Source organism: Fistularia commersonii, chromosome 18, assembly GCF_037954325.1.
Source record: "Fistularia commersonii isolate RoL2024-O1a breed Wild chromosome 18, RoL_Fcom_v1.0, whole genome shotgun sequence".
Taxonomy (NCBI): domain Eukaryota; kingdom Metazoa; phylum Chordata; class Actinopteri; order Syngnathiformes; family Fistulariidae; genus Fistularia; species Fistularia commersonii.
In genome coordinates, this window is record NC_141301.1 from 3,802,431 (window position 1) to 3,829,316 (window position 26,886).

The 26,886-nt window shown below is 42.0% G+C and overlaps 1 protein-coding gene across 1 annotated transcript in view; it reads right to left on the reverse strand.

The window, feature by feature from the left end:
- Positions 1–26,886, reverse strand: part of frem2b (FRAS1 related extracellular matrix 2b) — a 79,490-nt gene that overhangs the window by 19,735 nt on the left and 32,869 nt on the right. The window contains exons 3-6 of the mRNA XM_086164952.1: positions 22,319–22,465; positions 14,912–15,142; positions 10,997–11,122; positions 8,491–8,742 (exon numbers count right to left, since the gene is read on the reverse strand). Of these exons, the coding sequence (XP_086021078.1) occupies positions 8,491–8,742; positions 10,997–11,122; positions 14,912–15,142; positions 22,319–22,465 (756 nt within the window). The remainder of the gene's footprint in view (positions 1–8,490; positions 8,743–10,996; positions 11,123–14,911; positions 15,143–22,318; positions 22,466–26,886) is intronic.

The window sequence follows — 26,886 nt, forward strand, 5'->3', positions numbered from 1 at the left end:
TATGGAAAAATTAGATAAAAATAAAGAATATTTTGATTGGGAGGTCCAAAATATCCCAACAACATTGGAATTTTTTTGCATGAATTAACTTGAAAAAAATAAAATTAAATATAAATTTTTTTTTTTTTTTTTTTTTGTTTGGCTCGGCTGCCCACGGCTCACCTTGAGTTTTCAGGGAGGCATAATAGCACACCTGATGTGAAAGTGTGCACGTCAGATTTATCGCAAGAAAAAAAAACAAGGTATGTCGGCTTTTTGCTTTCATAAAAAATATTTATGTATATACACACATATTTATATATATAAAAAAATATATATGTATATCTATGTACACACACACACACACACACACACACAAACACACACACACACACACATATATATATATATATATAATGAATGAAATGAATGAAAAATATTCTTATTTCATACTTTGTTCTTTACACGGTTGAATGTGCTGACAAAAGAATCACCCAAAAAATATCAATACAAATCAAATGTATTAAGGTCTGGATTTGGAGTCACATTCAAAATTAAAGAGAAAAAACACACTTTAGGATGAGCCAAAGGTGATGTAATGCCCTTAAAACAAGTCAAAATGAATCAGTGTTGCTTCCTAAGAGGATAGTTTGATTTTACAGACTTGGACTTAAATTGTGTTGTTTTAGTGTTCCGTTTATTTTTTGAGCAGTTCATAAATAAATCTAAATTATTTTTATAAATATTTATATATATATATGTACACACACACACGCACGCATGCATATATATTCCTCAGATTCTCTGGTTTCCTTCAAAAGTCCAAAAACAACATTGACGTGTGAATGAGAGTGAATGGTTGTATGTCTCTAGATGAACGTGAGCAATTAAACATTGATAAGATGTGTTTGAGACTGAACACACACAACTAAAGGTTGAAAATGGCATTGCTACTAATCAATGAAATGGTCTTTATAGCCAAATTAAATTAAATTCATTCAACTATAATTCACTGTGCACTCAAACCTGTAAATAACAGCTTTTTTTTTTTTTTTAACCAACTAAGATGACTTGCCAACAAAGTTCTTTTCAGAGCCAGGAATATCAATTATGGAGCTGTGCAGGAGTGTGCAGGTTGAAATTCCAAATAAATCAGATTTTAATTAAACTCTCCGGAGGCGAAGGTGTGCTAATTAGTGAAATAAATGATTCGTTCAGAACGAAAACACATCTTCATTTGCATGGCGTCGGGTCTGGGAGAAAAAAAGAAAAAAAAAATCTTGTAATTGAAGAAAAACCTCAACTGATTTGAAAGTAGGAAGTATTAACGTCCGCGGGTTGGGCTTGTTTCAGAGAGCCGAAGTGAAAGCGGTGGAGGTTATTTTTACGGCGAAAACTCTCCGGGGATGAGACAGGTGGGGGACAGGTGGTTACCCCAACGCCACCGCCGCCGCCGCCGTGTTTGAAGGTATGTCCTCGCGTCGAATATGCGAATTAGCTGCTTATCATCGCCGCGCTTTCTTTTCATTATCGCCTCCGTCTCGGAGCTTCCGAAGAATTTGCACCGCCTTCCGCCTGATGCATTTTCACCGTCCATTTGTTCGGGGTATATCAGACACGCCAGGACGGATCCCCCCCCCCTCCCCCCTTGGGGACAAATCCGAATTAAATGTCGAAAGCGATGCACGTGTCGATTGTTTGTTGAGCGAGCGGATTCTGAGTCACCCTTCAGGCCGGAGCTCCCGGGGACGTTTATTCGAATCGGAATTCCGGAAAGACGAGAAGGCTGGCGAGGGAACGGTTCGTTCCACGGCGGGGTGATGCCGCGTCTCGTGTTTTTCTTTCCGATATAGCACGAGAACGCTTTATTCGTCGGCCTTTCACGCCGACAAAACAGGAATCCGGTTGAATCTGAAATAAACATACTTAATACCACTTATAGCGCAACGCTATCGGAGATTTTTATATTGACTTAACGTAGATTATGAACGTATTCTGAGAATGCAATATTCAGAACAGCGTGCATATTCTATCACGAGTTGAGAAGAGAGGATCGTAAAACGGGATTTATTTTGTCATTTGCTTTTTCCCGGAGCGCCGACTATAAAGCGACTTGTCGTCCGACTCGAGTTAAAAATGTCTTGAGCGTCTGTCGGTGGGTTTTACTGTTCGACGGGCGCGTGGGATGGCAGACGCGGCGGTTGAACCGTTGGTCGGGCGGCGTGCCGAGAGCCGTCCACGCCGGCTGTCGTGCATCCGAAAAAGAGAAGAAAGAAAAAAAAAACACCAAAAAGAAGGTGTGTTTCGGGGTAAAAGGTCAAAACGCTGTCTCGGGTTACATCGGATGCTGTTGCTACGGCGACGTCGCATTCTAACCCCCCCATCCCCACCCAAGGTCAAACATATCCACGTGAAGGGCGTCTGCCTCGTGCCTCGCTGTCTGAAAAGATGTGAGAAAGACGACCCCCCCCTCCCGCCGCCACAGGTTCGCAGAATTTTAATGCGCAGATCAAAAACCCTTCCCGGGGAGCAGGTGAGAAATAGATTTCGTGACCCCGGTACGCCGCGGTGAGCAGTCCGGTGCGATTGCGGAGCCAGGGCTGTCGGCATCTCGACGCGGAACCGCTCAACGGCCGCGAGGTGCGTCCGAAAGGAGGCGGAAGGAGCTTAAATAAAGCGGAGTTTTTCTTCCCGGTGTTGACAAACACGTATCTAATCTACGACATACTGGCCATCTCGCAGGCTCATTTTAGCTTGTTTTGTTACAAATTACCCGTCTGCGCGCTAGACCAGGGGTCGGGAACCTTTTGGACGGGGAGAGACATAAAAGCCAAATATTTCTAAATATATTTTAACATATAATGAATTAAATATGTCTTACTTTTAATGCGACCTCTGGTGCTGCATGGGTTTGTTCAAAGTGTCGATTTTTATTGACTGTTTTATCAATGCAATTTTATCGTAGCATATTAGATGTACAGCAGATCCAAATGTAAATTCCTCTGTCCACGCAGCCTGGAATGCGCGGTAATCATCGTCTTTTTTTCTTTTAGACATTTTTTTTGTTACAGGGGTTGACGCTGATAAGCGAGTTGGCTATCTGACAAAATTAATTTCTACACCTTTACAATGATCCCCGACGTGCTCGGAAGCCGTCGGTTCCTGACCCGACCGACGGGTGACCCGTGAAATTTATCTTCGAAACTAATTTCTGTATTATGAAGTAATATCACGAGTATTTTAAAATCAGTTCCAAACCGATTTTTTTTTTCCTTTTTCAACTCAAAATTGTCTGGGAGCCATACGCCGTCACCGGAAGAGCCATATATGGCTCTGGTTCCCGACCGCTGCGCCAGAGCGTCCGAATTATAGCAAGAAGGTCCCTATTTAGATTTCGAAAGTTGGCCTTTCTGTGTGGAGTCTGCTTGTTCGCCACGTTTCTGCAGGGATGCAGGTTTTTCCTCCCGCAGATCAAAAACATCCAGTTGGCTTGTTGGAGATCCAGACGGGATACTGAGAGAGTGAATGGTTGCTTGTCTCTATATTACATGTGAATGACAGGGTGAATAATTTTGGATAATGTACATTTGTTTAATGTGTGAATAGCGGTTACTATTCTCTATATGATGTGTGGATGATTGCATGAAGTGTTGTACAGCAGCGACCCCTTAAGATAGGAATCACTTTATATACACATTTTTTTCAGATACAAAGCGTGATTCCACCAAATTTTATCCTTGAAACACACAAAAAAAAAAAAATCATGATATGAAGGTGAAAGTGAGAAACCTCTCATGTCATCTCTTGCCTCATTTTATATCTTTGCGCTTATATTGTGTATTTTTTGAATAATCATCATGGCACGCGGTGAACCCAGATAGAAGATACTTTCTATGAAAATTAAGCACAAAATAATAGCGAAGCGTGAATGCGGTGTATGTGTGACTGATATCGCACGTTCACATAATCGCCGGTCGGAAAAAATTCATTTGTTTTCTGTTATTTTAAATGGGGAAAAAAATTCATTTCGGATTCTCAAAAATCTACAAACAAACCCAATTCTGGAACAAATTAAATTCGTATCTTAAGGGACCACTGTATAATAAATGACGTGCAAATGAATCTGTGGTTTTACATCTCTGTATGACACGTGCATGAGAGCGTGAGCGGTTGTATGTCTCTATTTGTGGCCTTGTGACCGACTGGCGACCGGTCCGGGATGAACCCCAGATCTGACAACTGGTTTTAGGCTCCAGCACCACCCTAAGTGCAGGATAAGCCGTACAGATAATGAATGTAACAATTAGACATTCTTTTTAGGTTATCATATGTCTGGCATGGGGATTTCAATCCAAATAGGAGCAGCTGTCTCTATCATTTCAATGTCGGTTATTTAGACGCCTTAGAGCAGGCGCCAATTGCGGCCCTCTGAACAATATTTTGTGGCCCCCCCCCTGCCTGAAATCAAATCTTTTGTGTTTTTTCTCACATGCATCTGGGGGTTTTATACAGAGGGTTTAAAAAAAAAAAAAAAAAAGGCAAGGAGAAAATTAAAGTTACTTTGCAATGTATTTTTTGCTTCAAAATTTGAAAAAAAAAAAAAAAAAGATTTTTTTGATGAAAAAACATCTAGCAACATTGTCAAAACGATCTATTCTTTTCTTATTTTTATAAAAAAACACAAAAACGCTAGCAAAAAATGACAGGCAAAATTAAAAAGATTGATTTGATAACCAGAATAGCCTTGTTAACATGATACATCCTCTTATACATGCTACCGATCAATTTTCTAATAAATTCTAGTGGCACATTTTCCCACAGTGACAAGATATTCTCTTTTAACTCAACAATATTTTCAGGGTGTAATTTCATCAATTCTTATTTAATAGTAATTTTTGATATTAGTTCATTATGTCGTTTTTAGAGGAACAGTTCATTACAAATAAAGATTTGTATAATTTACCTGTTTACCTCCTTTATTCTAAAACAAAGGAAAAATTTGGACTTAGTACTTCTAGGTAGTAATTTACTAGTCCGGCCCCCTTGACATCAAATTAGGCCGACAAAAATGAGTTTGACACCCCTGCCTAAGAGTGAGTGTCTACGCGCCCCTTTTAGCCGTCGATATTTGAAAGAAAAAACCCACAAAAACACCGTGTCACTTCACTGACAACAAAAATAAGGAGTTCCAATTTCAGCGCAGCGCATGTGAAAAAAAAAAGGGTATACTGATGTACATTTCAAGTGCAGGCGGCAAGGCCGAAATTCATTTTAAGCGTTATTTTTTTTTTTGTCCTTTCTGAAAATGAAACAGAAACCGACTGTAGAGCATTCAATCTGTGAGTGGAGTTCAATAATCTGACGTGGTTTCCAAAGGGGGAAGTAACAGTAAGTAACTGTTAGCATTGGGAGAAGATTGAATTAAATCCATATAAAGTAAATCACCTTTGCAAACGCTAAAAAAAAAAAAAAAAAGAAATTCATCTCTCTTCAATGATTGCGCTGGGACTCGAAGCGATGAGATAACGGAACACCCGATTGAATATGACGACCCCCGGGTACCTCCCCGGGTTTTAATTCAAGGAATCATGCAGGTTCTTTTCGCTCCAGCGTGGCCTGCCTGCGATCTGGGAGTCTGATTTCAACGCGGCACTTCCGGAGATACTTGGAACGATAAGGCGCCGAGAAAACGGGCGTCAGGTGTTGGGGAACAAAGACTCTATCTAGCCTTGCAGTCTGAGCCTGCAGATATGAGATAAAGTTTTTTTTTTTTTTTTTTCTCCAGTATGGAGAGGGCTTACACACTCGAACCTCTTCTGTCTGCTGAACAAGCACCTACACAGAGATAAGAAAATAGGGAGGAAAAATGTGCATACATATTTCATGAGAACACCAACTTGTGTGTCTGTCCGTCCGTTTGAATGTGGCGAAAATATTGAATTTTGGAAAAATACTTATATATAGAAAATACTTTATAGTTTCTAGGTGCAGCAAAGCGGTATGCCTTTCGAAAGCCAAACAATTTGTTCAGCTTTTTTTTTTTCTTTTTTTTTTTATACATGGATTAACAGCCAGAAAATAAACAAATAAAACAGCGCCACAAAATAAATCCTGACCCCGAAATACCAAGAACTGTTGCAAAACCATCGCTCGGCATTCTTCATCAGCGATCAGGGTGTACATATATCAGATGCCGATTTGCATTTTCTACGCTGATGACGCAGTCATTTACCGCTACGGATTCGGACGCTGAACTTCGGATAAAGAATTCGTCGCTGTCACGCAGGCATCGCTTCACCAGGAACTCGTTCTTAGCACAGAAAAGTCTCAGTTAATGTTGTTTTCCTCACTCTTGAGGGAAATGACATAAAGCTGGTTCATGTCTAAAAACCTGGGTGTCTGCATTGGCTTTCGGTCTGCATGTTGGAGAATCGAGTAGAAGCAGAGGCTAAAATTGGGTTTTTACTTTAAAAACACATTGCAATGACTTGAGCCTATTTCCCCGAGGTTCATTAATAATTGCGATGCACTAACTCACCATTGTGAGTTATATTCCCTGGCAGGATTGCACTAAGGCTTGGTCGTTGGTACAATGGGTCCTAGACCTGCGTCGTCCTCGACTTGCGGCATTTTGACTGAACGACAGTATTTCCATTGATAATTTAATTTTGATGTAAAATTCAAACATCGTGGGCGAACTGGTTTGTGCGCAGATGGTCAGAATACGCCATTATGTGGCGCTAGTTTGGTAAAGGTGGCATCACTTGGATCCCAGCGCATTATCTTTGGGTACCGGATGAAAGGTAAAGAGTTGGTCATTTCTGTTGGTTTTAATCACCTGAAAAGAATGTTTGGTGTCTTTTTTTGTCATTTTTTTGTACTATGATTACATTTTCCCTTGCATTTTCTTATGGATAGTTCTGTTTTTTGAAATAGTAATACCTTGACTTACGAGTTTAAGTCGTTCTCAAAGGAATGTAGCATCGCTTCATTTACAACTTGAACACTACGCTACACATTAGCACTAAACTTCATTTGCGACAAAGCGAATGCCGGTCTAGTTTTGAAATAATCAAACCATCCCTGACTTGCTTTGAATGACTCGCCCGTTGACGCTCCCGTCTTTTGCTGCCTTCTGACGGGTAATCTTCCCGGTCATGGTATCTTACCAGCAACAACTTCATCGTCGATAACACGCACGCTTCATCCATGTTCTTAAATGACTTTCGGTGGTACAGGTTTTTTTAAACTGCACTTCACGGACAGCGGCGACCACGTCGGTGACAATGATTATCTCGCTTGTTAGTAACTCATGTCTCGGTTTGTGTGACAAAACAAAAAAATCGACGAGATAATGCATCGTACTTCAGAAAAATTTGTAAGTCAAGGTTCCGCTCTGTGCTTATTCCTCCATTTCGGAGATTCAAATAGCTTCCAGGGGTTAGTGATGTCTTTTTTTCAATTCTCTTGATTTCTGTGTCGGAAACATTTTAGTCAAATGCTAATACCCTGTTTAACATTGCTGTCGCTTTCCAAAACACACCTCGGGACAATTATTTTTTTTGTGGGATTTAATGATCCGAACCGTCCGGCCCCCGGATGATAAGTCTCATTGAAAGTTGTTTTGATTTTCCAGATATTTGTAAGTGGTAAATCGAGGCTCCACTGGATATAGATATATAGTGCTCAAAAAAATAACGGGAACACTTAAACAACACAACCTAACTTCAAGTCTGTCAGTTCAATTAGGAAGCAACACTTTGGTTTGATTTATTTTGACTTGTTTCAAGGGCATTTCATGAAAGTTGGATCAGCCTGTATTGTGTTTTTCCACTCCAACTCCAGACCTCCATGGGTTTATACATTTGATTTCCATTGGTAATTTTTGTGTAATTTTGTTGTCAGCACATTGAACTATGTAAGGAACAAAGTATGAAATAAGAATATTTCATTCATTCAGATCTAGGATGTGTTATTTTAGTGTTCCCTTTATTTTTCTAAGCAGTGTATGTATGACTTTAGCGTGCTTATTAGGGCAGGTAACTGATTTAGCCTATGTACAGGACTGTCTCAGAAAATTAGAATATTGTGATAAAGTTCTTTATCTTCTGTTATGCAACTGAAAAAACAAAAATTACTTTTTCATGATATTCTAGTATTTTGAGGCAGGATTTTTGAGTTTTCTTAAGATGTAAGCCATAAGTAGCAATAATAAAATAATAAAAGGCTTGCAATATTTCAGTTGATTTGTAATAAATCCAGAATGTATGACATTTTGGTTATCGTAATTGCAGTACAGAAGATAAAGAACTTTATCTACAATAATTTTCTGAGACAGTCCTGTAAGTGTAGTCACGGGTCTCCGACAAAACTCAAGGACCCAATGTATAAGTCCATTTACAAGACAATACTCTGAGTACTTCCTCCCCGCATTTATAGCTTACAAAGTGCAGAGCCGATCCTTACGCACAAGATCATGCCCTTAGTTAAATCGTCGAAACAAGCGCTTACTGTCGTCCGCGTCGGGGATGATGTTGACTCTGGCCGTGGGGAATTCGGAGCCCAGCCGGCCTCCCATGGGCATGCTGAGGCTGACGTTGAAGCTCTCCTCATCTTCGTACAGGGAGTCGTCGATAATCACCACCCGGCAGGGTTTCTCCACCTCGCCCTTGTCAAAGCGCAGGGTGCTGTGGTGGTCCTCGGGTCGGGAGATGTAGTCGGAGTAGGACAGCACGGTGGTCGGGACGGTGCCCGTCGCCGAGACTGGTGGAGGCGAAGAACGCGGTTAGCCGGAGGTTAGGACGCGGACCGGTGGCGAGAAATCTGACTTTTCATTTCATGGAAAACAAGGAAAAAAACGCTAGATTTGTAGTTTTCTACTTCCCCTGGCGCTACGTTGTTCCTGCCAGAACGTATCAACTTCACTTCCTGGACTCGTTCGCCCAACTTGAGTTTTATATCAACAAGTCGCATCTTGTTTTGAGCGTCTCATCTTAAAATTGGCACAAACATAACCCGGATCACAAAGAAAGGTTTCCCCCTCTGGGCTCTGCAGTTTAAGCCTCCGCAAAGGACGGAAAGGGCTTCGTTATAATTGTCTCTTCAGTGTTTTAGGGCCAGATCAGAGTTGCAGCTTCGCTTTTTCTCCGACACGTCTCGAACCTCACGTCCGCTTCAAACGTGGGGGATTTCAAAAGCCGACGAGACAAAATGATGAGAATAAAAGAGAGCGGTTGCGGACCTGGATTTTCATTTCTTTTTTTGACTTCATTTAGCTTGCCAAAGCAGCTGGCGCTTCCGCCTCACAGCAAGAAGGTTCCTAGTTCGATTCTGACTCTTTACAAAAAAACAAAAAGGAGGTTCGCGAGAGACTAAAATTGCCCGGAGGTGTAAATGAGAGATTGAACCGTTGTATTTCTCGATATGGCGTGTACTAACGCAACGAATGGCTGCATGTCTCTATATCAGTCGTGCCCGACTCCTGGACCGGTGATCCGCGAATCATGTGGTACCGGCCTGCAAAAGAAAATCTTTCTTGGTGCGATTTATTTTCGGGGGCGGCTTGGCGGAGGAGGAAGAGCAACCGAACATTCCCGGTTCGATTCTCGGCTCCTCCTCGCGTGTCGAAGTGTCGAGCAAGACTCTGAACCCCCAAACTGCTCTCAGTTAGCCTATTGCTCAGGGTTCATTTCCCAGCGGGGATAAATAAAGGATAAATAATTTTTATAGTTTTTTTCATGAGGCCTTCTGGATCTTATTTTGGAAAACAACTGTTTGTGTCCTCACCTTACTGCCATTCCTAATAATGTAATTGTTGTGTTCAGAGTAAATACTGTGAACTCAATTTTGATTATTTGAACCCAAGCGCCTCTAACCGGTCCGCTGGAACATTTCCATGCATGAAACTGATCTCTGGTCCAAAAAAGGTTGGCAAAAAGGGTTGACATTGATTGTTAGATTGTTTATATTGCGACTATAATAATAAACGTGAATCCACTGGTAACATCTGTTGGCCCCCAAATGACCAACCTAATAATATCACAACAATATCACTTTCAACTTGGGTTTTACTTGTTTTATTGCCTGTTTGTATATTTTATATATATTGTCTATTTGTACAGTTTTATATTTGTATTGTCTTCCCAGGACTACGGATGGAAATTACCTATGAGCTACAATCTGGTACAAACATCTCTGCCGCTGTGCTTGATGAAATTGTAGACTGTCCTAATATACTTTTTAAACTAAACTAAACTAAATTAAACTAAACTAAACTAAACTAAAACTGTGTACTCGTATGCAACTTTACTAGCAGCTTCCATGTATAATTGTGCCAACAACATAACACAAGTATAATGAAGGCTTCATTGCCTCATTGCTGCATGTTACGCACAGTGGCTCGGTCTGTGGGAATCACCAATCCACATTTCAAGTAGAATTCCTGGTATTTTCTGTTAAAATCTTTCTTTTTCTTGGAAGTTGTAGGCTCTTCTTCTGTCTCTTCTCTAGACCTTTTCCCCTCAGAAAAGAAACTTTCCGTCTGACGTCTGTTTTTCTCGCATTTAGCTAGCTTGTGGCCTATATTTTTGGCGCTCAAAGTGACCAATATCATTTTTCAAAATGAAAGATTATTCAAAATAAAGACTGTTCAGACTCAGATAATAAATCCAACGGAAATAAACGATAATTTCTTGGGCGGCCCGGTACCAACTGATCCACGGACCGATACCGGTCCGCGACCCGGGGGTTGGTGACCACTGTTCTACAATATTTCTATATGACAAGTGAATGTGTGTAAAATGTGTAAAATGTGAGGGTGAACGGTCTCTATATGGCGATATGGTGGATGAACCCTGCCTCTCGTCCAATGTCAAATGGGCTCCAGCACCACCGCGACCCTAATTGCAGGATAAGCCGTCCAGATAATGAATTAACATAAGACTAACAATTGCCGCCTTGACATTTGTTGGCCAAAATTCGAGGAGCTTCGTTTCTGTTGCGACTTCCTTCGCTTTACCTTGTTGAGTAAAGCAGACGACCATCAGCTCCTGACTGACGTCTCCGCTGCGGCGCACAGGTATGAGCAGCTCGCCGATGTCCTCCTCTATGTTGTACACAGCGGAGGGAATGAACACCGTGCACTCTGCGGAAAAGAAAGAAGTCGTCAAGGTGCATCACGTCAGTTTAATACTGCCGTGTCAGATCACATCTGACTCCTGGTCGCCCCCCTCCCCACTTCCAAGCCGTGCCGTCGGGGGTAAATTGAACGCGATGGATTGAACGTCGGACGAAACGAATTATCGGGACGTGCTGAGAACAGAAACGCTTGGTTGGCTCAAATCGCATGTGACAATGACTCTTGCAGGAATCATTAAGAGGAGGCTTGCAGCTTGCATGCTGAGAAAAATGACACATCTGATTACAGCTCTGCTGGAATAAAAAAAGAAAAAAACATCAAAACAAAGAAAGCGTCTACTGTTCACTCAGCCTAGAAAATATTTCGACGTGCAATCGGCCCACCGCGGCCCCGGGGCTGGTTGTTGCCTCTCGGTTATCTATTCATAATTACCTGAATAAATCGACGAGGAAAAAATAGGTGTGTTAAATTTGTTTTCTAGAACAGACACTTTAAGCGGCCCATATTTTTTTTTCTCTCTTTTGAATTCTCTCTCCCCGCGCCGCGCGTTACAATTAGAGCACTGAGGAAAAATATGCCCTTACAGTCGTGATGCAAACCCCCCCCAAGCAGCCTCTCCTCCAGCTCGGCGAGCGTCTTTCTCACACACGATAATAAAAGCCCTCAGCGCGTCGAGGGTACTTGACCTGCCTTGTTGCACCACTCTGCCACCCCTTTCCCAAGCAGCAACACTCAACAGCAAGACTATTCTTTACTTCTAGTTTAGTACACTCTTTAGCCAGGTCTGCAGAGAAGAAATAACCAACACTAATGCACACACACAAATATATATATATATATATCTTTAGCCTCAACTCTGTTTATTTAATTTACTTATTTTTTTCTTAGAGAAGCAAAATTGCATGGGCCACTGGCTGCTACTTGGAAACTGGAGGGAACAAAAGGAATAAAAAGAAATAATAATAATAAAAAAAATATACATATATTATTATTTTATTTTATTTTATTATTTTATTATTATTTTACTATTATTATTATTATAAATATCATTTATTATTATTTATTTTATCATTATTCTATATATATATATTTTTTGAAAATGAAAAAATGAAAATGAAAAAAATATATATGTATATGTATGTGTATATATATATATAAATTTACTTATTTATTATGATTTTTTTCAATTTTCAAACACTATAATATAAATACATATATATATATATGTGTACTATATTGTGTTTTTCATATAATAATAATAATATTTCCCTGATAATATACTGTTTTGTTAAAAGAGCACAATTACTGTGCCCAAATGTTTTTATTGTGAAGTTGGAGGCATTTTTTTTCAAATATGTTTTGTATAAATTCATTCATTAATATATATATTTTTTTTTCCTTTTTTCTTTTCATGGTCCAAAGGGTGCTACTGGGATACTGGAGTTGAAAGAGAAGACTATATGAATATATATGTTATTTATATATACTTTTTCCTTTTTCATTCTCCAGGGATTCACTGTCACAGACTTTGAGCCATGCAATTTTCCTGCTATGTGGAAAAATTAAAATAGAATAAACAATATATACATATTCTTTTAGGCCTTCAAAGCTTGTTTGACCTTGAGGGGCCAAAATGCATTAAATTGGTGGGAATCATAAACAGAGTAATGATATGATAATGGATCCACGCTGTCGGAAGACAATGCCTGTTGCAGGCACAAGTAAGCAAAAAATAGAATTTGAATTGTGCACGGAAAGCTGACAGATTTGGTGATTGCCCTCCGGAGAATGATGTTTTGTGGAATAAAGTTGTAACTAAACATGTTCATTAGCATAAACTGTTGACGCAGTATTCTCCCTTTTCACCCCGAGAAGCCCTGTGGGATGAGAGAGAAGCAATAACCATGTTTATATTATGCATTTTCCCGTCTCGGTCTCGTCTTTCCCTTTTATCCCAAACACTGCTCATCTGTTGCGGGAGCGCATCTCACATATTTATATTATGACCATTTCAAATGCAAAAGAGGTTAGCTTGGCTACCCCACCACCACCCTCCTCCCCTTTTGACCTTGTTTATCTACACTTGTGAAAAATACTGATAATTTATGCAGGCTGATTTTCATCACCCCATCTGGGCAGCTGGGCCGAAGACAAAGAGCTGCACGGACTGAATAAACTCACCCCTGGAAATAAAGGCCCGCCTAATTTGATGTCAAGGGGGCCGGACCGGTAAAATCATTAGCTAGAAGTAACACTAAGTTCAAATTTTTCCTTTGTTTTAATGTAAAGAAGGCGAACAGGTAAATTATAAAAACCTTTACATGTAATGAACTGTTCCTCTAAAAAAATGCATGATGCATTCATATTAAAAATGACGAATAAAAAAGAATTGATGAAATTACACCCTAAAAATATTGTTGAGTTAAAAGACAAAATCTTGTCACTGTGGGTAAATTTGCCATTGGAATTAATTAGAAAACTGATTAGCATGTTTGCATCTATAAGAGAAGGTATCATGTTTATAAGGCTAATGGTGGCTATTCTGGTTATCAAATCAGTCTTAAATTTTGCCCTTTTTTTTTTCTTTAATTAGAAAAGAAAAGTCTTAAAGTCAATGTCACTAGGTGTTTTTTCATCAAAAAATCATTTTGTTTTCAAATCCTAAAGCAAAAAAAACATTGCAAAGTTGCTTTTTCATTTTTTCCTTTCAGTTTTTTTTTTTAATGAAACCCACTGTGTAAAACCCCCGTAAAAAAAACCCGTCGGCCGCCTTCACACGAAAATTTGATTTCAGGCAGGGGGGGCCACAAAATATTGTTCCGAGGGCCGCGTGTCTGAAACCCCTGCTCTACAGAGTTATCCCATGATGCACGTCTGTCTGCACTTATGTAACTTCCTGACGGCGACCTCGTATCTTCTACCGAGTCCCTGGGATCCCGCGGTCCACCGGTTCCCAGGGGCCACGGCTTGATCTCCTGCCAGGCGTCCACCAAGTGCCATTTCTTTTACGACTTCCAATCATTCATGTATCATCACAGCTATTAGCATGTAGCCGTCAGCGCTACTGGAATTAGCAGTAACAGACGGATTGCGCTTCCAACCCAACCGGTCGGAGTTGAGCGAGGATCTGATGGCTCTACCCGCTAAAAGGCCATTTTTCCTCACCGCTGTCACCAAGTGTTGGGTTTTGCCGCCGTATATATCAACATTTACTTAACTTGACTTTCTCTAGCGGTTAACAGAAACGCATATTTGTCGCTGGCATTTTAAGAGGCTTTCCGGTTTATCCGAGGTTGCGCTCGAAGCCACGTCCTTCACTCACAATTTGGGTACCTGGCGTTAGGGAAAGCTGATCTGCTGTTTATGGCTGGCTGTTGTTTTTCTTTTGCCCTTGATAAACAGAAGATTGCAGGTCTATGTGCGTTTGCCTCCGCGGGTCCCGACACGCCTTTCAGGATCAGAGAACGCTTGTGACTCTACTTATACCTCTGTGCAAAAATACGCTCATCACATCCTCTTTTCCCCGCATTATTGTTGAGCTTCAAGGCAGGGTGAGGGATGGCTCTTGAGATCGAGTGCAACAAAACGCCCACTGACATTTCAGTTGAAGTTTTTTCATAAATATCTACGCTGGCTCGCCTTGGAATTCCAGCATACACTCTTTTTTTTTGATTTCCACTCATGTTTTCAAAGTCAAAAATCAAAACACTTGCGATTTTAAAGACAAGTAGCAACATTTAGCATTTTTTTTTCCCCCGTTTCCACCGCCATCATCCGAAGAAGAAGTTCACTAACCGTCACCGGGATCCAGGATCTCCACGGTAGCGACCTCTGGGAATTCGAGAACGGCCATGACGGGCTCCGACAGCACGATCTGGAAGGATTCCGACACCTCGTACTCGCTGTCCGGGAGAATCCGCACCTTCCAGGTGGCCGTGGTCTGGCCCGGGTTGAACTGCACCTGCTTCTGAGATTTTCCTCGGAAATCTTTGTCCTTTTGCGCCGTGCCGTCCTTCGTGCCGATACCTCGGGGAGACAACGTTCAAAAAGGGTTATCGTCATGGCAACGGTTAAAAGGGAACCCCTGCCTGGGAGGACTTATGGGCATAAATATGCTTTTTTGTTTGTCTCATACGAGAATGTACTGTAAAAAATTCACAATTCATAACATACCGTAATTTCCGGACTATTGTGCGCACCACGCTATAAGCCTCGGCAGCTAGCCGATCGCTATTTTGGGTTTTAAAACCATCAAATTCGTCTTTTTCGGTGTCGGAGTTGAACCGACTCAGAATTCCCCGGCAATTTCATCGGTCCGATGTGACAAGGATAAATGTTTTTAGCGGCGTGAAGCTCGTTAGCCCCCCCCAAAAAAAAATCTGCATTAGCCGCATCGTTGGTTATGTGAAAAAAGTCATGGCTTATTGTCCGGAAATTACGGCATATTTTGACATTATTTTACTAGCGCAACTTTCTGCTAGCGTTAACTTTCACTCAGTACGCTGTGGTATACACAGTAATAATGCCACATTGTGCTACTTTTGGGTACAATTTCCAGTCCAAGAGGAACAAAGTAGTGATGTTAGTCTACACAGCTTTCCAAGAGGAAAAGAAGGGAGTTGAAAATTACTTGTGAACGTACACAACTTCCTAAGGATCCGCGGCAGTGTTCTCGCCGCTTCTCTCCGGATGTGTTTGACGCAATTAGCTGAGCTAAGCTGCTGCAAGAGCTCACGGGTGCTGTTACTTCTAAATGGACAGTAAAACCCAAATGGTGTGCCGACGGTTTTCTTTCCCGAGCGGACAAAATGTTCTCAGGAAACAAGTGAAACCTGGTTTAAGAATCGGCACAGGAGACCCTTAATGTCCTCCTGCGAGGACGTGAAAACCCGCTACTGCAGATGTAGCATCTTCTGGTGAAAGACCGGGCACCAGTACCATCATCGAAATGGTCGATATACAAAAAGTGTACATATTTGCTCCTACACCAGCGACTCTTGCCGACTCTTGCCTCTTTGTCGGTCTTCATTTTGAGGCACATTTCGACTTCTGTCTTCAGCGTTATCGTCCTCGCTTGGATCTTGGATCAAATAGGAAGGGTTGCAAAGAAGAAGGGCTCGACCGAGCCGGGGGCCAACCTTGTGACGTCACGACCCAATCGGCCACATAAACAACCACGGCTCCCAATGAATGAAGACTTTATAATTTCATACAAACTAAAATATGCTGAGATTTTATCGTTTTTAATGTAGCTGGTACAAATCAATGGGACAACAAGGTCCTGGTAACCGGGATCCCTTCAAGAAACTGCAAAACTCGTGTGAGAAGCAAAGAAGAGCAGATGTACATTTCTGCTAATTGAACCTCAAATATTAATATTTCTCAATAGCTCCCCGAATCAACAGATCAATGGACGCTCCATGTATGTTAAGATAGTATAAATGAGCTATTTCTCCAATTTATGAATCTGGGACAATGTCACACACCAGTTGGTCCAACCCTTTATATATCTGCCAATCTTCACAACTCGAGTGTGTTTCAAATGGTCACGCTGGGAATAAAGCCAATTATTCCTCGTATCAGTCGGGTCGCAGCGGCGCCGTTTGGAGTCCGACTCGCGTTATCTGACCTTCAGCGTGCCGGGGGGGGGGTTGGAGGGGGCGGCTTAGAGTCACTATTGCTGTGACGCTGGCAGGATTCCTGTTGAGCAGGAGCGCTGGAGCCACTGAAATGTCACACAATCTCTCCATTGTCTTTGCTAGCTGGCCGCGCAAACCGCGGGCAGGGGTCTGGCAGCAGCCGATGGAGAAATCACTGACTAAATTTAAAAAAAAAAAAAAAACTTGGGCAAAGGGACCTAACTATATTTAATGCTGATTGTCGGCAAAAAAGTGAACGGAACCGTACGAAGCCAAATGAAATGTCTTTAGCCGATCGTAGAGACTCGGATATGGGCGTCCGTTCTTTGATTTGAATAAAAGAATAGTGGACTTTGATCAACAAGAAGCGACAGAAGGAAACAATCCATTCGCGCTTTTGCTGTGATAAAAATGGCCGAGTCCAACGGAGCTTGGAAAATCTCCCCGTCTTCAAAGGGGCGCTCCGGGAGCGCCGAGATTGGCTTCTCGTTCTATCTCTTACGCCACTCCTGGCTCGGACGGCGACGATCACAGCGGCGCCTCAAAGCGAAGGGGTTGCCAGCGCCCGGCGAGAGACTCCGCCCCGGACAGCACGCCGTTTCAGGGCTCCGAGGCAGACGGACGTTCTGTTCCAGTGGCGTTTTTGCCTGATTGTTTGTTTTTTTTGTTTTTTTTTATTGTGCCATCCAATCCGCCAGATAGAGGAAATGGGTGAATTTCAATTTTACAATAAGGCGTCGCACGGGGGTGAAACTTTTTCCTGAGAGGGCCAAATAACTTTTCCCTTCTCTGACGGGCCAGTTTGTAACAAAAAGAGTGTAGATGGCAGAGGTGTCTAAACATGAACATTTATTGTTTTCCAGTAAGCCACGGATAATCAGAACTTAACAGTTTCTGAAAAAAAAAAATCAGAAAATAAATTATAACATTATCAATGAAATAAATAACACTATTTATGAAATAAAGAATAACCAAATAACCCTTTTCAAGTTTTTCACAGATAAAAAGACTAAGGAACATTAACTTTCTTGTAGACACAGCTGTTTGCAGCTCTTACATTTCAAGTTCACTGTGAAAACCCGAAAGCAAGCAGGCTATGAAACCCAACTGACACCAACACCTACCAAGTTAAAAACACCTACCAGGTTAAATACCCTGCATTCTGAATCTATTTTTCTCTTACCTAATTTTTTCGCTATTATCCGTGTTATTTGACAGGGGGGTGTCCAGGATTTTTGTTTTTGAGGGAAGGGTTTCAGATGAGGCATAGACAGCAGAAGGGTGGAATAGAGGGTTAGGTTCTATGCATGTACAAGTCACAATTGCGTGGCCAGAATTAAAAAATAAAAATCATAATGTATCTCTGGTATTGCTCAGAGGCCGGGCGAAATGTGGCGGCGGGCCGTATCTGGCCCACGGGCCGTACTTTTGGAACCGTAAGTCTTACGGTATGCTCTACGGGGGGGAGGCCTGGAGGAAGACGAAGAGATTTATGGAAGTACTGAAAGGGGACGTGTAGTGAGTCGGATAAGGAGGATAGGGTGAGACGGAGGAAGATGATTGGCTGTGGCGACCCCCTGCAGGGAGCAGCTGGAAGAGCAAAGAAGAGGAGGGTATGCTCTACTGGCTGAAGCCATTGATGAGTGTGCCATGCCGGAGCTTGAAAAGCGATTGTGTTACCGCTGTACAAAAGGTTGCCTGGGGTCCGCAGAGTGATTTGTGAAAAGACAATACGGAGATAGTTAATAAAAACCGTCTCGGCCTACTTTGGGTCCGCGAAAGTAGCTTTAACGTTAATGCTTAGGCTGCGGCGACCCTTCCATCAAAACGTCTCCGCCCGAGGAGGTGGACAGGTGAAAAAATGCAAACACGAAAGGTTTTCAAATTCAGATTGCGAGTTAGGAAATGAAATGAAATACATCAAAAATGTTCTTTTCCTTTTTTTTTTTTTCTATAATGACACCTTTGAGTGCTTCCCACAACCGGCATGAAAGGTCCTCTCGTCTCATTCGCCTTCATTCACGTTCCCTCTGCCTCCATCAGAGGAAAATGGAAAAATACCCAAGTTCTTCATTTGAAGCACACAACGGTCCTTCCAGAAGAGAAAATGCAAGGCGAGCTTCGCCGGAATCAGAGTGCATCCAAAGTTCAAAGTAGCGCTTCTTTCATATTTAATGCTAACATTAATAAAACAGTAGTTATGCACTGCGCCATCAACACAATCATGTGATTGTTTCCCCCCCCCCCCCCCGTATTTGTTACGCCACGCACATTACGCGGTTACTTAATATTCATTTGCGAAGACGTCACTTGTTGTCATCGCGCAGGCGTTTCGGCGGACGTCGGTCTCCCGACGGTTTTGGGTCGCCCGCCTCACGTCGAACCACCTTATCGTTTTCTCCGTTATTCACTTCTCGCCGTCAATTATTGACAATTATATCTGCTGGCAACGTGTGATGATCTGTGAATAGATATTTGAGTCAGAGAGAGGAAGCTTCACTCTGCATTTTATTACCGAGGTCAGGGAAATTTACATATCAGAGATGTCTCATTAGTCGAAGGCCCGGGGGCACGCAAAGTTAGAGACAGAGCGCAGTTAATGATCCCGAAGGATTTGACCTTTCACATCCAGCCGTTTTAATCACGGCTCATTTTTATAGACCCAGTAAATGGCGGTGCTGGAAAAAAAAAAAAAAAAAAAAAGGTGGCTGGCGATGGCTGGGCGCTACAGGCTCCTTTCACTCATAAACTCCAAACACAGCAGTCGTTTATTTTTTCCAAAATGGGGATTCAAAGTTATCGCTCGCTCGGTTCCGGTTTGTAAATCGCCCCGGCTAACGTTTATAGCGCTTTTTTTTCCAGGTGACCTTTCTCATGAGCGCCGGCAGCCTGCTAGGAATTTCCGCGCGCTATTGTGCGATCGGGAGGTAAATACCGTCCCACGGAGAGGGGTCAAAGGTCAGCAGCTTTAACGACACCGAGGGGCGCCCAGGGCCTCGTCTACTGACGCAAACGTCTCGAAGCCTGGGGTAGGTGGGGATGTGGAGACACTTGGATGTAAAAGCCAAAAATAAAAAGGCACAAGCGTATTTATTTTTTTGTATTTGATGCTAAGCTATGTCCCAGGAGACGGCACAAAAAAAAAAACAGGAAGTGATTCTCTCAACTTCAAAATCGGATTGTCGGTGCATCGGGAAGTCTAACAGCCGCCACCTTTCGGCGCCTTTTTGCGCGGTGAAGGTCAAACGTCCCAAAAAAAAAAAAAGATGAAAATCAAAATATGTTTGGAGTTTTGAGTGAAGGACGTCCAGCGGTTTGGCGGAGAAGCTTTACGGCTAAGAGGATTACATTCTGTCTTCCTCGAATTGGATGAGATAATAAAGTAATCAAATTTTTGCCAGAGCTGTCAAGGATTCACAACAACATCAACATATTTGATTTTTTTTTTTTCCTTCTTTTCCTTCAATCAGATGTTTTTAGTACCGTGGCGGAATCTTGGGCGCGCCGTTAACTAAACACGAGCGAGGCTGGAGTACGGTTCAAAGTGTACACGAATGGGAGCAGCAAATCTCTAGATTTAGGTCAAACATTATAACCACGTAGCTGTATAAATGGAAGTGCCGCGAGGTGGGCAGAGAGCAAAGGATCTATTTAACATTTTAGTCTAAATTCACATTTCACAGAAATGTATATATATATTTATATAAAGATGTGTGAGTGTGAGTGTGTGTGAGCGCGCGTATGTAAACGTACATGATGATGTACTTGTTATTATTATGAATATGAGAATTGATCTGAATCATGACTTGTGACTTTGACACTTTATAGTTTTATTTTTATTTCTTATTCTGTTACACAATTCTGTTTGTACAATTTCCTACTATTATATATTATTGTTATGTTTTACTTGAAACTCTGGCACAACAATTTCCTTCGGGACGAATAAAGTTGTTCTTATTCTTATTCTTATTATTCTCATTAGAATTATTACCAATAAGATATTCAATAACCAAAATGATTTTGATACTACTACTACAACAAATAACAATAATAATAATAATTATAATAACAATAATAATAATAATAACAATGATAGGCATTCCAATTATAACTACTATTATTTGAATTATTATTATTATCATTATTACTCCATTTCATCCTTGATCAATAAGTATATCTGATTATTAAAATAATTTTCTGTTGTTATTCATCATAAGCATCATAATAAATATTATTATTATGCTTTTTATTTGTGGGAAACATTCAAAGCCCAAGGTCACCTTCTGAATGTTCGAAAGATTAAAACGATAAACGATTTACAGCAGCTGGAATCCATATTACACAGAGGAGGCAATTTTAAAGAGATGTGCTTTTGAGTTTTGACACAAACCCGGGGAGAGTGCCAGCATTTTTGATGTCAGGGAGATGGGGTGTGTATTCCAGAGCTGGGGGAGACCGGTGACTGAACGTCCCGGCGAGCAGGGGAAACAACAAGGGGAGTTGCAGATAAAGACCTCGGTGAGCAGCGATAGGAAGGAGATCTGTTTGGTATGGAGGGTCCCGGATGCATTTATCGGTGAGGAGAAATATTTTGATGTTTAGCCAAGATTTTTTGGGCTGGTGTTGTTGTTGTAGTAGTGGTAGTGGTAATAATAGTAATACTAATACTGCTGCTACTACTACTACTACTACTAATAATAATGATAGTAATAAAAATGACCATTATAATAACAATAATATCAGTAAAAATGGCAATAATAATAATAATAATAATAATGACAGTAATAATGATAATAGTGATAATGATAATAATAATTATAACAATAATGACAATAATGACAATAGTAATAAGAATTATAACATCAATAAAATTGAAAATAATAAGAATAATGATGTCAATAATGATAATAATAATATCAATAAAAATTATAATAATAATGAAAATGATAATGTCAATAACAGCCCTAATAATGATAATATTACTATCAATAAAATGGATAACAACAATAATGTCTATAATAGTAATAATAATATCAATAAAAATGACAATAACAATAATAACAACTATAATAATAATGACGATAATAATAATAATAATAATAGTAATCATAATAATAATAATAATCGTAATAGTAATCATAATAATAATAATAATAATAATAGTTGGCATGGTGGTACAGTGGTTAGTGCTTTGGCCTTGGACCCTGGTTCGATACCGACAAGTGCACCTTTCTATGTGGGGTTTGCATGTTCTCCTGGCTCCTCCTCTCTCGCACCAACTAACTTCATATCCTCTCTCACAACATCCATAAATCTTCTCTTCGGTTTTCCTCAGCTCCATTTCCAGCATCTGTCTACCTATATAACCACTGTCCCTCCTCCTTGCACGACCCAAACATCTCAGTCTGGCTTCTCTGACCTTCTCTCAAAAACATCTAACACCTGCTGTCCCTATGATGGACTCGTCCCAGATCCTATCCATCCTGGTCACATTAAGATAGAAAGATAAATGCATGCATGGATGATAAACCAGACATAATACCAAGTTTTGATGGTTACTTACTGACAAACGACGTCTCGCCCAGGTAGCCGCGGCGTTTCAGCACCACCTCCAGGAACTTGACCTCCTCGTCCACGACGTAGTGTCTCCTCTCCAGAGAGATCCAGGCCCAGTTCAGCCGAAACTGCTGATTCCTCAGTTTGTTGCCTCCTGTGAATAAATGAACGGCTTCAAGTTTTGACAGATTCTTTTGTGTTTTAAGCCTCATTATTCGGAGGGAGAGTGAACGAATATGACAAAGCACTTTATGAGAAGTTTTCGGATACCTTGAAGACATTATCTCTCAGACTGGAGCCGGGGTTGGGCGGGAGGTACGAGGAGAGCAGAGGGGAATAGATTTAGGGGTGTCTAATTGCTTAGTTTCTAATTAAGATAAAAGTTGTGTGTTTCCTGTCTGAACCGGTTTATTTCATCCTCGCCGTTTGAAGCTGGTTTCAAAGACACAAACGGCAGTCCTGGAGGGCATTACCGTTACCTTTTGACCAGAAAGAGTCAAAGCAGCGCACACACACACACACACACACACACACACACGGAGGCTCCAAAAAAAAAAAAACACTTCAATGTTGTTATTTCCAAAGCTCTGACTCGCAAACTGGGTAATTATTCGCTAGTTTGTGATGATCGGCCAAACCGCGGGGAGGAGCGGGGGGGGGGCCTGCAGCCCCGGCGGCTAAAAGATGGCAACGTCTTGTCGCTCGGGCCCCTAAACATCTCACGGCTACGAAACCGCGATGGCTTTTCTGGCATTTGTGTTTTTGTATTCAACGCAGATGACACGACCGACCGACGCGGGTCAGCACACCGGTCCGCGGACGGTAAATCTGTCACCTACAGATGACCGCTCCGCCACGTCCGTTTCCTCCCGCGGCGTAAGACGGATACACATTGACCCGGAGCGTGTTATCGTGTGTGTGAGGGTGCATGAATTTACGAGTTGGGGAGTCGGATGCAAAAAAAAAAAAAAAAAACGCGACCCCCCCCCCACCCTCCACGTTAGCATTCAGGTCCCGCTTTGGGTCCGACGCGCTCGCGGAGTTCAAAGAAATTGCAGAAAGTCGGCTTGTGACACTGATGGTTTTCGATAATATGGCGCGGAGACAATGTCGGAGTGAGGCGTGAGGACGATGAGGAGAAAAAAAAAAAAAGCTCCCGTGTAGCTTTTTTGAGTAGCCCGTTTCAATCATTCCACCAAATGGATTCTATTAATGCGTAATGAACACATCTAAAGTGTTTGCGTAAAAAGTCACAGCAACAACTGGAAAGGCCCAGTTAAATTCCAAGGAGAGGAGCCACTCTTTGTTGTTCTTTGCAGTCGTGATGAATCAACTTAACGGTCTTAGACGTAAGAGACGTTCTTTGAACGTGCCGTTCAAAGCAAATCCAGCTCTGAGCTACAAACAGGACAAAAGGAAGAAGAAACAATGGCGGCTGAACGCTCGATAGCGTCTCCTGTAAAATCAGCCGCCTGTTTAAAAATGGTGTATTTGTGTACATGAACTGTACATGAACATGAACTGATCGTGAACACAGAATCGATTTATCCTTCTTCGGGCTTTAAGGCCCCGCTCCAGCACGGTCGGCTAGCGATGCTAATGAGCGCTTAACCGTATCATGACTCCACGTGTTGTGATCTCCACTAATTATTTCTTATTAAAAACACGTCTATGGGGCGAGGCATTGAACGCGGTGAGCTTTAACAAAACAACCACTTCGGCCGTGTATTCGGATTCTTTACTCAGAACTATTAGTGTCTGCTAAGCAATAAAACTTGTATCTTTATACGCGTAAATGCCAGAATTTGTTTATTTTGTTTTTCTCTTGGGACTGAATATTCCTGTTTCAATCCACGCTGAGCCAAAGAAAAAATGTAATAAAAACAAAACAAAACTAGCTGTTAGCGTTTCTGCTTCAAGGCCAGAAGCCTCCTGGTTCGATTCCAGCAGGAGGCTCATTGAAGACTCTAAATTACCAAGACTTGTAAATGATGGAGTGAACCGTTAAAGGGCTACATGACGTGAATGAGAGGGTGAATGGTTGGATTTCTCTCTTTGTGGCACTGTGATCAATCCGGGTTGTATTCCACCTCGCGCCAGATAACAGCCTACAACTCATCCGTGGTATAGCTAATGAATAAAGATTTACTCCAGGAATGGAAAAAGAACAATCTAACAAGATAGAACAGCATTTTCTTGATCGACTGTTTTGCAGTGAATGTAAAGAAATGCCGGGCTAGTTAGCGATTAGCGTCCCCGACGGTGTCTACTATTGGCAGGACAGATTTTCTGCATTTGGACTGGATCTGGTTGGACTCAGTGACATGCTGTGAGGTTCATGGCTGGTGAAGCACTGATGTTTACTGTAGCTTGCTATTGCTAACTACATTATTCTGTAGCCGAGTAGTAAGAAAGATCTCTGGGACCACCAGTGCCCCCTACCATGAGGCACCGTCACTGCGTGCCTCACTCAGTGTCTCTTCGCGGACGTTTTATGATCGCTCAGCACAAGAAACACATTGCAGTTGTTGACGAAAAACATTATACACATCAGCTGAACTATGGAAATTGTTCATCTATTAAAAGTGTTTGAAAATTTTAATAGCGACATACGCTATACGGTCTCAGTGCATAGCATGCCAACACAGTTAGCACAATCATTGTGCAATCCATAATGGGCTCAGCTGGTTACCGTGTCACCGAACGTCTCTTCTTCATATTTGAAAACTAAAAATTGTGAAGTTAAGTGGAAAATAACTTTATAGTACAAATCACTGAATATATATAAATATTAAATTTATTTTTCCATTTTATATTTTATTCTTTCCATGACAGCAGGTGAGGCCCGGCCTTCCCCTGCCTCTACTGACCGCACGTCACTGATTGGATATAGATGCTAGACGTACAGTTACAGCATCACCTCCAATCTGTACTATAATGGCAGAATTTCCGTTATCCTTCAGGCAGCAGTACTGGTAAATACTTCATATTTTAACAACGGCTCGGCTTAAAGAAGGATGCGTCTTGCCACGCCGGTTAAACACCGGTTTAAGTCCGACAGAGTGAAGAAACACGAGTCGGCCGCTCATTTTTCACGGTCCCGTCGTGACGCGAACAAATATTGAGTTTCAAAGGGGCCCCTCGTACGTGCTTGGCGAAGGGCTGCGACGTGGCCTTCGGAGAGCCGGGAGTGAAGGTGCCGCTTTCCAGAGGATCGCCGAAGTCCCTCAGATTTCTTTCTAATTAAGATAAGCAGGGGTTGGAGTAAGTCCACTTCAAAGGGGCGCCGTGGAAAACACCAGAGTTAATCTTTCACTCGGACTCAAGAGCGCTGAGACGGAATTTAGAAGGACAATATTGGTATCTCGGCACGTCCGAGGCCGGCGCGGTTCACTGAAGCGGCGTTCGTCACCTGGGGTCAATGGGAGCACCAGCTGCTCGCGCCAGGTGCATTAACTTATATTATTTTAAGGTAATATCCCCAATGTCATTAAAATCCTATGGCGGTGAGAGCCCGGTGAAAATCGGAGCTAATCATCTTAATCCGGTCAGCGAATTAAATGCTTGCCTGCACTCCTGTCCTCTCGGTTCCTCGTAAACTTCGGGATTAAAAAAAAAAAAAAAAAAAAAAAGGACTTTTTGAAGTCATCTGAATAACGCGATGATCAAAGGGGCCTCGACGCGGACCTTTTTTTTTTTTCGGACGAGCAACATCCCGCACGATAAGCGCGAAAACGTTACGTTTTCGCAGAAACGCGAGAAAAAACGAGCAGCATCTACGAACCGGGGGGGTAGATTTATAAGGGGGAGACAGAAGCCTTTTCAGCGAGGCCAAAGAATGCGGGATGTTGCACGGTGCCAACTTAGCGCCCTTGTCTCCTCCCTGCGTGCACATCGCAGACGAGCCTTATTTGGTCACCGTCGAGCACCGTGGGGCCGCGAAAACGCAGCCGACCTTCGTCTGCTCATTCAGCCGGGGGGGAGACAGCCAGACGGTCCGCCGCCCACAGAGACGGGACCCGACTGATTAGGGCGGATAAATTGGGACCGGGCGGCCAATCCCGTTGAATCGACACAATACGTCTAAAAATACTTAATGACGGTATACGGCAGATGGACGTCGAGTGAAAAGGGCTTTCCGTGATGTGCAATAATGATCGTCCACGGAGAACAATTGTGAAAGGGAGCCTATGTTCATTGTTTGAACCTATATTAACAATTAAATTCATATTATTTAAACGCGACACAGCGCAGCATCCTCGTGCATCCAGCCCCGGCTCCGTACCCTGGCATTAAAAAAAAAAAAAAAAAAAAAAAGCGTCTGCGGACCGGGATTACGGCCGAGACTTTGGTACGTTCTCGGTAAACCTTTTTATTTCGGTCTTTAGAAAAAAAAAAAAAAAAAAAAAAATCCCTGTGTGAAGTTAATTGGAAACTCTGCAGCGTTTCGAATCAGCAGTTCTTAGTTTGTTTCCGTGCCTTCAAACACTAATTAAAGCAACAATAACGCTCCAAACTGGGCGGGGGGGGGCAGACGGGATGGAGGGTAGGGGCCGAGGTGGGGGGGTTCTGGGG